Raw genomic sequence first — 12,520 nt, 5'->3', positions numbered from 1 at the left:
TGTGAATGCAGCATGCATTTAGTGTATCTGTTCCCAGGCTATGATTAATACTGTTTACTGTAAAAGGGGAAACAGTCCTGTCAGCACTTGCAGAACCATTACATGAGGCTGTAGAAAGAAAATTATAGATTTCTTTAAAATCACTCACATAGTGAGACGAGACCAAGCATAAACTTAAAGAAAGCATGTGACAGAAAGGGGCTGCTTCCATTGATTTTCTTTGAACTATTATCTACATATGTTATCAGTTCCCAGCTTATTAGGTACAGCTCGATAAACCTAATGAGGCTGTCCACTAAGTCCTGCCTTAATGCATGATATAATGTTTGTGTTGAAAGTCTCATTTTCTGGTCATTGTGCCTAATGTATTAGAATTTTATGGCATCAACTCGATCCTACTTTGTCCACTACAATAGACTGTATTGACCAGGTGCAGCTAATAAGCTAGTAACTTAGTTTACACCATAAAACACAAGAATTTCTGGTGAGAATTCTTAAGTTGCATTGTGATGAAACACTGAACATAACATTTCCGTACTTGTATTTCTTTAAAAACCATGTTTATCAAGGCGGAAGAACACTGACGGCAACTTGAGGAACAGTTATGTATTTATAAGAAACCATCTGTGTAAAGTCACAGGAGAAATTTACAGTTTCAAAGTGGTTTTGGTAAAAATGGAAAGTGGCACACTGAGCTTCACATGGATTAAAAATACTGTCTGTAGTTTAAAGTCTTTGCCAACGTCACCATTTTATCAATAAACATGATGGAAAGCCATTAAAAGAAAACTAAATGTAAGGGAACAACTTATGAAAGTTGGTTTTAATGTTAGAAATTCATATCATGAGGGACGATGTGCTGCAGAAATGTCCACGACTGATCAAAAAGCCGCCCTTGTGGATGGTTGGAGGTCAGCCCAGGTATCTGATTACCAGGAACATGAAGACGCAGGTCAGCAGCATGCCTCCAATCATGATGAACTTATCTTGGGTGGCTCGCCTTTCTATAAGTCTCATCACTGTGTTTGACAGCCCCAACATGTTAGCCACATCCAGCATCTTCTTATGAGTTCCCTGTGCAGAGCCAAAACAGCCACACTCATTTCAACAGCAATGATCACATGTGACAGTTTATAAGAGCCATAAATAAACAAAATGTTTCCATGACCACATTGTAATTATCTCCACTAATTCCTCTGATTTTGAGAGACGTTGAGTGCCAACGCCCTCCCTGACGCGCCACTCCGTCAGAGGTTTCTCATGGCTAGACAACCAGGCTGAGAGTGCTGATCAACAGACACACCCTGATAAGAAGAGGCCTGAAGCAAAACCAGGAAGCCCATCTCCTCCTTGGAAACACACTCACCCTCTAGCTGAGCATGAGCACACTAACAATACGACTATTGTGATCGTCGTGGACACCAGAAAGTGGGTCAGGAAACTTAATTCAATCCGCCTTCTATTCCGCTTCCTTTGTTTAACAAATGTTTTAAATAAGCTACAGATGTAGACTTGTTTTTCTGCTGTGTTAAGTCACTAACCTTTAGCGTAGATCTCTGATCTCTGAGACCATTAAGGATGCTGCTGCCACTGCCGATGAGGTCATCCATGCCTCTGTGTGCGTTGTGCAAGTTGGAGTTAAACTGTAGGGTCTCATCTATGGGGATGGAGGTATCTGCGTCCTATTAAACAAAAGGAATCTCTGTAATTTACACAAACTCTAGATTATTTTTTTATCTTAAAATGTTGCATTCACATCAATACCCATCATCAGTTTGATCACTATTAGACAATTTACATACATTCGTGGTGAAGGTGCGGGTCATGAGTTCCTCCCTCTCTCTCTCCTGGGCCTCTCTGGCATAGCGTCTGTGCTGGAAATTTTGCAGGGCACTCCGGAGGTGCTGGACATCATACTTGAGCTGGTCCACTCGTCTGAGAGAAAGAAAAGGGTTCAACTGTGTCCAGTTTTACAACTACAACAAACATTTTCCAATTTAAAATTGAGGGTCCCTGCAAATCTTTACAAAGCAATCCAGTCACCTCAAAGAGTAATCTATAGAGATTTCAAATGCATTTTTGCCCACTGTGGGAGGTAACTATTAAGGCTATTTGGAGTTTTTGAACACTTCTCAATTTAAGCTTGCAGTTTTTATAATGTGTAAGTACTATAGCCAGGGTGTGATTTGTCAGGGAGGATGGGAGGGATTTCTCCCACTCTGGTCTACACATCCCTGTCTCTGCTAAATAATTTTTCATCCCTGGCAGGGGAAAACAATGTATTCCTCCCTCTGACTTTTAGCACCGCATCAGCCAAATCAGGAACTGACTTTCACTTTCAGCACTCACGACCCTGTTACAGTACAGGTTACAGGTTCACACTGCATGGAGTGGATGATCATTTCATTAAACCAAATTCTGCTGGGTTTTTTAGTAAAACTTATTTTTAACTAGATAAAAGAAATTAACCAGATTCTGTGTTGGGAGACTCGGAAAAGTTACATATGCAGCTATGCACCAGGCTGCTGTCTGTCTCATTAAATTGTACCAAATAAAAAAATAAATAGAATCAGCTGATTATGAAGAGGACAGGAGGGGAACTTTTAACAGATTTGAGGAATTTAATGTACTGTCTCTCCACCCTTGTTTGACAGTGGTGCTAACTCTTACTACACCCTGTTTTTTTCACAATTCAGTGTATCAGCAGTTGTACTGAAGGAGAACATTTATTTTGCTCTCAAATCTTATGTGCTTGTTTTGAAGAGTCCCCACAATCCCCCACGCCCTTCCCCTCCCTGAGTTCACTCAGGCCCCACCAGAGACCTGCTAAGATTAAAGGAGCGCTGTGGAATGGGGTGCACTGTCCCCCCTAAGGCCTGTTTATCCAGCTCAGAAATGAATCTTTGCCCAATGCAGCAGGAATGCTGGTGATGACGGGGGCTTCTGAGGAAATGTTTTCACAGAGCCACGTTGCCACAGGGCAGGACGCGGCTGCCTCTTCATCATCTAACCCTCCTCCTGCCTTTATTGCATATGATACACCCTGTTGTTTCTGTGTCTTTATGGTCACCGTCTATTGTTTAAATCCAAACTCACAATTTGGCATTCTGGCGGCGGTTTGGCGGTTCCTTGCTGGCCAGGATCTCAAGGCGTTCTAAATGATTGAAGATCTGGTCGATTCTAGCTTGCAGTTCATTTTCTAACACTAAAACAGAGAGAAATGAAGAAGAGAGAATTGCAGGGAAGACAACAGTTAAGGCTGTGAAATTACAATTCATAATTTTGAAATTTACTGGCTAATTTACTTACATACTGAATTGATTCAAACATGTCTTCCAATATATATAAAGAAAAGAGTTTGGGCTGCTGTTTGTCTTCTAATAATATACCCAGGTGTCACAGGGTAGCATTCATCACTTAAGCGACCCCAGCTCATTAGTAGCTGCGTAGGTTTACATCCTCCCCTGGGGTTAAAATAAACCTTATGTCATCATTTGTGAAGGGGAGCATAGTTCACTGCCCGGCTCCCACCATTATCTGCCACACCACCCACCCTACTACTTCCTGTCTTGGCAACAGCTGGGCACAGAACTGAACGGCCAGGCAGTATCCACAGAAAACAATTAGCTCTGGCTTTTATCATTATATATGTGAGAGGAAGACGCAGACATAACAAGGACCCGGTTCTGAGCAGAAATTAGAAGCTCTTCAAAGGGGATTTCATCAGAGGTGGTGCCATTAGGAATGACAGCTTTGTACCACAACAACACTCCCACACAGAGCAGGGGCAGAGCCCCTTACAATCATGACAGCTGGTCACTTACAGTGAACTGACTGGCGGTCTGTCTTTTCCAGATTTCCCATTAGAGACTGAACCTCCTGGATTTGCCTAATCCACAACGATCATACCGTTAGTGAGCAGCAATAAAAACAATTTTTGTTTTAATTATTACTGTACATGAACATATTGGTATGCGCCATAATATAGTTTAATAATCGTATTATGCGGATATAAGCCTGCTACAGCAGAAGTAAAAGTGATAATAAGTTAGGCTCATTAGCAGTGGTAGCTAACGGGTACCGTTTCCACATCAGACAAGAGAACTCACTTGTTGGTCTGGTGGTAAAGCGTCTCCATTTTTCCCGATCTAAGAAACGCTTCGCCCTCCCTTTACTTTATCGCGTTATTTTGTTATAATAGTTTTAATTGTGACAAGCGGCTCTGTTAGCTTGGTAGCTAACGTTAGAGGAGTTTACACGTCATCAGCGGAGCTTTTGTGTACGGAAATAGGAAACCGGAAGCCGCGCGACGTCATCACACAGAGAGAAATATAGAAGAGAGCTCACTCCTTCTTAATTACACATCTCTGTCAGCAGACTGTAAGAGGAGTGTTTTTATTGGGGTTTTTAATGTTTCAAATAAAAATCTTTTTTAAAAAAGTGACGAAATGAACACACCCAGAATACCCCTGCTCTATTTATATTGACCAAAACTGGAAAAAGACATAGATAATATACGGCAAGTACTGCATTATCAGTGAAATGAAGACGCTTTATTTTTTCAGTGTCCAGGATATACCATGTAAAGCATGTCATGGAAAGGTTTATACTGTATTACTGTATATTGATTATTCATGTGATTTAAGTGTTGTTGTTTTTTTTTCATCGTATGTATTTACTCTGGATTTACGTGCAAAGCTTTTTATTTAATAAGTGAAAAGTTCGCACTTTGTGATATAAATATTTTCATTTGTTTATTGAATAGTTCAACGGACAAAAATATTTGTTTTCCAATCTAACTTTTGATCATTTAACGCAGTGTTTCGTTCATTCTTTAATTACATTATATATATATATATATATATATATATATATATATATATATATATATATATATATATATATATATATATATAATTTTATGTTAATTAATTCACTTGTTCAAATCAAATTGGATGCACTACTGTACCTGGAATACTGGTACAGTCTATTTCATAATTGTCAAAGGTTAATATGTAATACATTTTACTCCTGTTCTTCTTTCAGTATTATGTGTTATGCATTCCCCCGGCACTTTGTTCACCTCTTTTTGACTGGAAGCCTTTTCATATACTGATACTTTTATTATGTCACTGTTTATGTTTCAGAAAATTTTATGGGGGAGAAGACTGCTCACTCCTCCTCAATTTTGGACGCTGAAAATGTAATCCCTTACGTCTACCAGTCTTCTTAATTCCTAAAATTGTATTACTAAAATATATTTATAATATATTATAATGTTATATTTATATACAATAATGTTATAGTTTTATTTTTTTAATGTATTTTTGCTTTAATTTTACTCTTTTTTGTGTGTGTTAAATACCGTTTAGTTCCAGTTACTTTTGTTACTTTTATACATTTTTAAAATATTATTTGTTATGATAGTACATAAATAATGATAATAATAAATATATGACACAAGATAGTATAGTAACACAAAATGTTGGGAATACAGTTGGCTCACAGACTCACGCTCAGTAAATATATAGAACATTTCGATACAATACAGTTCAAAATTGTAATTCATTTTAATGACTTTAAAAAACAAGAATCATGATTAATTCTTGTTATTGTGCAACTTGCTAAGAGACATTCAACTATACACTATTAGTGGAAGTGTATTGATATATTTGAGCCTGTAAGTATACTTTTGACCGTGTGGTTTAACCAAATTAAATTCAAACTTATGAACTCAATTCTTGTTTTTTTTTTCTAAAGGTGTATGCCGTACAATCATTGCACTCTGTAAAAAGAAAAGTTCAAAGTAACCACTAAAGGCCAAAAATTACCATGACATTCATGCTTATGATGAATGTAAACATCTGACCATAAGTGTACATAAATAACGTGAAAACCGGGCACGAAACTCCTGTTTCTGGACAGGCTGTAATTGGACAATGCTAAACTCCCAACGTGTAAATCTGAGCCTTAGGCTACATTTTCCATTGCATTTGATATTCTTTTAGGACACAGAGGTCTTTGGCCTACAAAGACAAGCTTTGAGAAGATACAGCATAATCTGTTGACACGTAGACATGTCACAGGAAAGACTCTAAGAAACATGTCCTAAGGCGAGCTTTTGTCAGCTCTCCCTGACTAGGTCTAATTAGGCCATCCTCTTTTTCCACAGTCAGGTGTCAGAGTGTTCCTGTTTGTCCACCCAGAAGCTGTTCTCCTCTTCTTGCCTGCAGCCAGAGTCACCAAAACTAATATTATTAAACTTCATAGTGAGATTACAATTCACGAACACTGAAGAGAAGATGTCAGATTTGCCAGCCACAAACTGGCTCTGTCATGGAGTAGGGTGTGAAAAAACTCTAAATTTCACAATAGTTCCTTGGTGATTTATTATGAGGAAAGCATCTTGGAGCGCTGCCTGGCGCCTTAATAAAACCACATCTCAATCACCCTATACATACCCTCCATCAGTGTGGTGTCTACCTGTTAGGGAAGAAAGAATAAACGAGTGCAAGGGAAAGCAAGGGAAACATAAACATTAACATACTTTGTGGAATGAGCTCCTGTTTGGAGGTGATACCTGTATTTGTTTTCCTCATTCAGCACAGCAATCAGAAGTTGGCCCAGACACTTTTCCACGGCTGCCTGATGCTACATGAGTTGATGGTTGTATCTTCAGGCTAGACACTTCTGAACAGAGGTCCTTTTCACCCACCCCCACATGTCAGAAATCTTGAGATCTGTTCATGCCACTTCTTGCTCTTGCAGTTCACCATTTTTGGTTGTCATAACATATCCTCGGGGTAGTGGCTGGATGCGTACAGCTTTAACCTGTTGCTCCGAATAGACAAGAAGTAGCGAGAAGGAGGAATAACCCCTCTTAAACCATTTCTGAGCAATACATGAGGCACATCTCTGGAGGTCGTGGGGTTCTCTCCGTCTGCCCTTTATGTTTCAGCCCTGAGGAAAGGATGAGATGAGCTTACTGGTTTTCATCCACACCTGATCACCACGGGCGCAAACTGGAATCCAGACTCCAGGTGTGGAGCCTTGATCACTTTGACTGAGCGAGTTAGCGCAAACTGTCACTGTCATACCTTAATACACATGTCTATGGAGCACAGCTGGTGTAACATTCATCCTTTTCTCCTATTTTAATTAATTTTCTTGTAATTTTAAGGAATTTGGATGATGATGATACAGAACAGAATTATTTTATTGAGATATTGCTTTAGAAGAAAACTGTATTACAATTTTGTTACGTACTTCTGCTTTCTAAAGCACTACAATATTTACCCTCAGTTGTAGTATAAACAGATAACTGAACTATTGAGGGGTAGTGTATAGATTTTACTGCACAAAAATGTTTGCATAGTATTGTGGAAAACCTTTATATTTGGCAAAGAAAACAGGAAACATACATAAAAATACAGTAAATTAATACTGATGAGCTTGAAAAGTACAATTTAGAATGACCACCTTTATTTCTTAAGGTAGCCAGAACTCTCTCTTGTAATTTCTTTAAATAGTCTTTAGGACTCGTTCTCAAGGTTTCTTTTTCCATTTTTCTTAAGGGCATGACTTTCAGATACTGCTCATCTGCTGTACATACTTTTTATACATACATTGTCCTCCACTTGTTGTGAATCCTCAATTTTTTTAAGAACACGTTGCACACCATGCCGAAAAACGCCACGTTTACAACTAATAATTCTTTTGGAATCACCTTGTTGGTTCAAAAATACTATTTCCCGTCAAACTTGTGTTGTGTTTGGCATTTTTCACAGATTCACATAAATAATGGGAAATAATTTAGTGTTTTTATGACACAAACAAAGTGTCTAAAGATACAATTTCTAATTGTTTCACTATTAAGTTGTCTGTTGTGTATAGAGACAACACTGATTTATCTCTTTGAGTCCAAATAAAACTCTAAAAGTCCTTCAGGAAGCCTTCTCACGACCACTTTAAAAGTTTCTGGCTACTTGGAAGCAAAATACAACATAAAGAAATGCGAGGTGGCTCAAGACTTGTATGTTAACAATGATTTTAAGGGAAGCATGGGTATGTATTAAATATATTTATATGAGAACATGCATGTATGTTGCTGCTTTGTTGTTAGGAAATGTGATTTATCTTAGCCCCTTTGGAGGTCTTGTAACCAAACAACATTTAGTGCTGCATCAGTCTCCCTGTACTGCTTAGAAAACACAGCAGCCTGGTTATTGTTCAGTAGAGAAATGAAAGCACTGGATGCACTCAGAGACTTACCCCCCACCCCCGCACCCCAACACTGTTTTGTTCATCAAGGGAAAATGATATGTTATTGAATCACTTCCCTACAATGTACTTAATGATGTTTTCCAGGCAGTATAACACATCATAACTCTACAATGATTGCCCAAGACAGACACAGTGAAGAAGCCAATTATGAGGAGCAAAATTGCCCAGGGTCAACAATTTCTGGATACCAGTCATTTTTTTAAAGGCACACTGATCTTTTCGCTTCTTCCCTGAGGCAGGTGAGCCATTCGTCTTTGAAGCTGTGATGAGGCGCTGAATGAAAGCAAATGAGGGCCTGTCAGAGATGACAGGAAAAACTCATAAGCTCCCAACATCTCAGTGGGTTTTACTGTGAAAGGAGTCCAGCTGGGGGTCCAGAGGGCAGCACCCCCTCCTCCCAGAGGGACAGTCTATATGACCACCCCAGTTGCTGCGGCAATATTACTTTTAATGATGGAATGTCTGCGAATAGCCACAAAGAGACGAAACTAAACTAAAAACAGATAAAGGACAACAACATAATGATGCAAGGCAACCGCAAATAAGCATAAAACCACAGGGTGATTGTCTTACATCAGCCCATCGCTGCAGGCTGTGTGGAAATACAACTGCCCTCTTTACTCTTTTTATTTCAAAGTGCTCTAAAGTTTGTTATTTGGTAATGATTTAGTGCTATTTAAGAAATATTTGGTCTATTAAGGTCTTGTACATGGTCTAAGGAGCTTGGAAAGAAAAGCGTCTGGACTTCTTTAAGTTGCTTGAAGACTTTTCAGTTTTCACGTTTCACTTTTCTTTCTAAGCTCCTTAGACTACGATGACCTGGATGTCTGAGAACCTTCACAGACATCTTGTACATGATTTGAGTGAAATGCATTTTTTGTAAATCTATAGATTTGCGGTTCCCAGCAACCTTTTTTCTCTTCAGTGGAGAACACTAAGCTTTTGAAATGGGCACAGGTGATCAGCATTACTGTCTCCCTCTGTTGGTTCCTGGTATGCTGTATTTTTTTTCTCTCCTAAAAGTGATCATACTCATGCCAGACCCATACACACATACCCACAGATATGCAGCCCTCTGGTTAACCACCTGTGACACTAAGACCTCTGAGGATGAGAGATGCTGTCCACCCCTGTGGTTGGATTTCATCTTTGTGAGGATACGATTAAAAACAGCAGTGGCACGAAGTGCTGCATCGGGGTTCCCCGGCCTAACAGCTCCCTTCCCACAGTCATGCAACCACTTTAAACCACACTCTCATCATTACGCTGTGTGTGTGTGTGTGTGTGTGTGAACAAAATTGTGTGGTGTACAGAGCTCAAAAGAAATGTTTTTGTCTACCTGCATCCCTTTAATGAGAATCACGATTGAATTGTGAACACTGGTGGAAATAAAGCCAGCAGACAGCATAATTGTGTAGGTATTGTATCACAAATAATCACAGGCAACATACCAGACTTCTTTTTCAGAGATGTTGCCGGTTGGGGAGAAGACATAGCTCAGAACATTATCTGTGTTTTTCTTTCCTGGACATAGTTGATGTGGGAAAGTTTAGTTTTGATTGTGATGGAGGTCAGTGAGTGTATGTGTGTGTGTGTGTGCAGTGTGCACATGTGGCTGTGAGAGAAAAAGCAAGAGGAGTGCCATTTATCGAGCAGAGGAGTCAGTTATGTAGGTGTGTGGGCTCTTATCACAGCAGCTGCCATGTAAACTCTTCTGTTGGTGCTGCAGGTGTTTCTGTGGAGTAGCATGAGAACAGCCTCCCACAGGAGCTTCCCAATGGGTGGGTAGTTGTGGGGCTTGAGAATGGACAGTTCAAGAGGAATCGGGTAAACATCTGCAGGTATCTTTGTTATGTAAAACCAGTTCATCAGCACTCCTGTGTTATACTTTTTTTTTTTAAACTACCAGAAATCAACCCATTCTGTGTGAGTCTGCCTGTGAAGCTGTCATTGTAGTTTTGAGTACTTTGGCAGGTGTTTGTATGTGTTTGTGGGATGTTTTTGTCCAAACCATTAAATCACAACCTGTGAAGGAGTTTCAAGACTTTACAGATGGGTAGCTCAAACAAAAACTAATCAATCTCAACAGGTTCGAGAACCCAAACCTCAGGGAGAAGGAAGATATTTGGAAACAGACGATCTTAGAGTGAAATCAAAGCTTGAAACTTACTGGAAAATCTATGGCTGCAAACTATGGGTAGTGACTGGTAGAGATCTTGGATACATGGAATTTAACTTCCTTTGTGGGTGTCTGGGCTCTCCCTCAAAGATGGGTGTCATTCAGTAGGAGTTTAGCCACTAAATCTTCCACACTGAGAGGAACCATTGAGAAGGTTCAGGCATCAGACTTGGACGCCCTCTGGGTAACTCCTAGGTGAGATGTTTTAGGCATGTCCTAATGTGAGGAGACCCCGGGGCAGACCCAAGACGTGCTGGAGAGATCATATCTCTTGGCTGGCAAAGGAACACCTTGTGGTCCCACTGGAAGAGCTGGAGGAGGTAGATGGGGAGAGGAAAGTCTCTGTGTTTCTGCTTAAACCATTCCCCCTGCAACCTGGACAAGTTGCATAAAATGAATTCAATTCATGTCGATTTACATTCAGTTTTATTTGTATAGCATCAAATCACAAGAACGGTCCCCTTTATATTGTAAGGTAAAGTCCTTGCAATATTATAGAGAAAAGCCCAATAATCAGATCTTCCCTTGCAATTCGTACCCTCTTTCTGAACTTAAAACTATGCATACTTTAAGGTGAGCTGAGCCTAAAGCACAGATGACACAGGCTTTTGCTATAGTTGCATGTGTTGCAGGGGATAGAACCTCACCAACTCTCCACATCTTTTAAATCCCTCTTTACACCCTAGCATTTAAATGAGAGTGAGTTTATTACATTTTAGTTTTGTTTTTTAATGTATTTTCTATTCCTTTTAGTTGTACTGCATTTTGATCAACCCATGTTGGGGGTGAGGGGAAAGAGAAGAGAGCAAATGAATGCACTAATGGACCTAATGTTCTATTCAGTGTGTAAGCTCATGAAGTCATCAGGATCAATTAGTGAGGTCACTGAACAAGGGAGACGGGACTATTTTGCCGCAAATTTATATATAACCGGATAATTTTTCTGAGTCTTCCCTTGGTGACGATGAAAAAGAATGCAGGCTTAAGCCACTGCCTGTGGTCTTCAATTTTTAGACCAAGCTACATCCATCTATTAAACTGTCTACAGTGCTAACATGCTTAAAAACACCATAAGCTTAGAAGGATTTCAATTGGAATTAAATCAGTTCAGTTTAGAAGAAATTAAATTAATTTTTGAAAAATGTGAAGATCCACAAAAGGTCAACAATGATATTGGTTCCCTCTAAGAACCACGAGGCTGCTTATCCCTTCCGACTCTGATTTATGAGAGACAAAAAGAAAAGAAAAATGATTTCAATGTTTTATTGACAGACAAAATAGATCCTCGTTTATTTTTCAGCTGATTACCTTGTCAGTAAATTTCAGCTCTAAGGCAAAGCCTGTACTCCAAGTTTCATATTTTTCCTTTGATTGATTTAGTATCCTATATTAATTTGTATGAACTAATCATTTGTATTGTAATACCTGTCAGCTCTTCTTGTTTTTCTCCATCCGCAGGTGAACAAACCAAACGATTCATCATTTAAACCTTGTGCCCGCTTAATTGACCATCAAACAGGCATGCACTATCTCATCACCTACTGCGAGGAACTCAGCCACCATCCCAGTCCAACCCAGCCTCTGAGTTCGAGGTATGCACTCAGCCTTGTCATAGCTCTAGGCAGTGCATGTTCTTGTTGTGGGTTGAGCAACTGCATTAGTCATTTCACATTCCAAATTCCTACCCCATGCTGTATTCACAACTCTCCGTATCTCTCTTTTCCCTCTTCTTCTTCACCAAATCCATTCCTCTCCTCGTCGTCTTCATTATTTAATTATCTCCGTGTGATGTCAGGGTGTGGGGATTAGGCACAGCTCCAATGCTGTCTAAGAGTCTCCTCTCCAGAGGCGGAAGTCTTGTAGGGTGTAGATGTTTGACCTGGGGCTCAGAGGTTTCGATTACAGGACAGGACTTCGCTTTGTGTCCTTGAGCAAAGTATCTACCGAGCCTTCCACGCTTGAGTTAACATCTACTGTTCTTACACAAATGAGTGATGTATAAACCTGAAAGCTATGTAAGTCTCTATGGATAATATCTTTTTGCTAAGCAACGCAAAT

At 39.6% G+C, this 12,520-nt stretch overlaps 1 protein-coding gene across 1 annotated transcript; it reads right to left on the bottom strand.

Annotated features, from left to right (window-relative positions):
* Positions 1–591: 591 nt before the first annotated feature.
* Positions 592–4,299, bottom strand: gosr2 (golgi SNAP receptor complex member 2). The gene is made up of 6 exons (XM_085156412.1): positions 4,110–4,299; positions 3,825–3,889; positions 3,097–3,205; positions 1,803–1,935; positions 1,542–1,682; positions 592–1,074 (listed from the first exon to the last, which is right to left on the bottom strand). The coding sequence occupies exons 1-6, from the start codon at positions 4,136–4,138 to the stop codon at positions 913–915; spliced, it is 639 nt and encodes a 212-aa protein (XP_085012538.1). The 5' UTR covers positions 4,139–4,299; the 3' UTR covers positions 592–912.
* Between the last annotated feature and the right edge of the window lie 8,221 nt (positions 4,300–12,520).

Source organism: Neolamprologus multifasciatus, chromosome 4 (genome assembly GCF_963576455.1).
Source record: "Neolamprologus multifasciatus chromosome 4, fNeoMul1.2, whole genome shotgun sequence".
Classification (NCBI taxonomy): domain Eukaryota; kingdom Metazoa; phylum Chordata; class Actinopteri; order Cichliformes; family Cichlidae; genus Neolamprologus; species Neolamprologus multifasciatus.
This window is presented reverse-complemented; position numbering and strand designations above follow the sequence as displayed.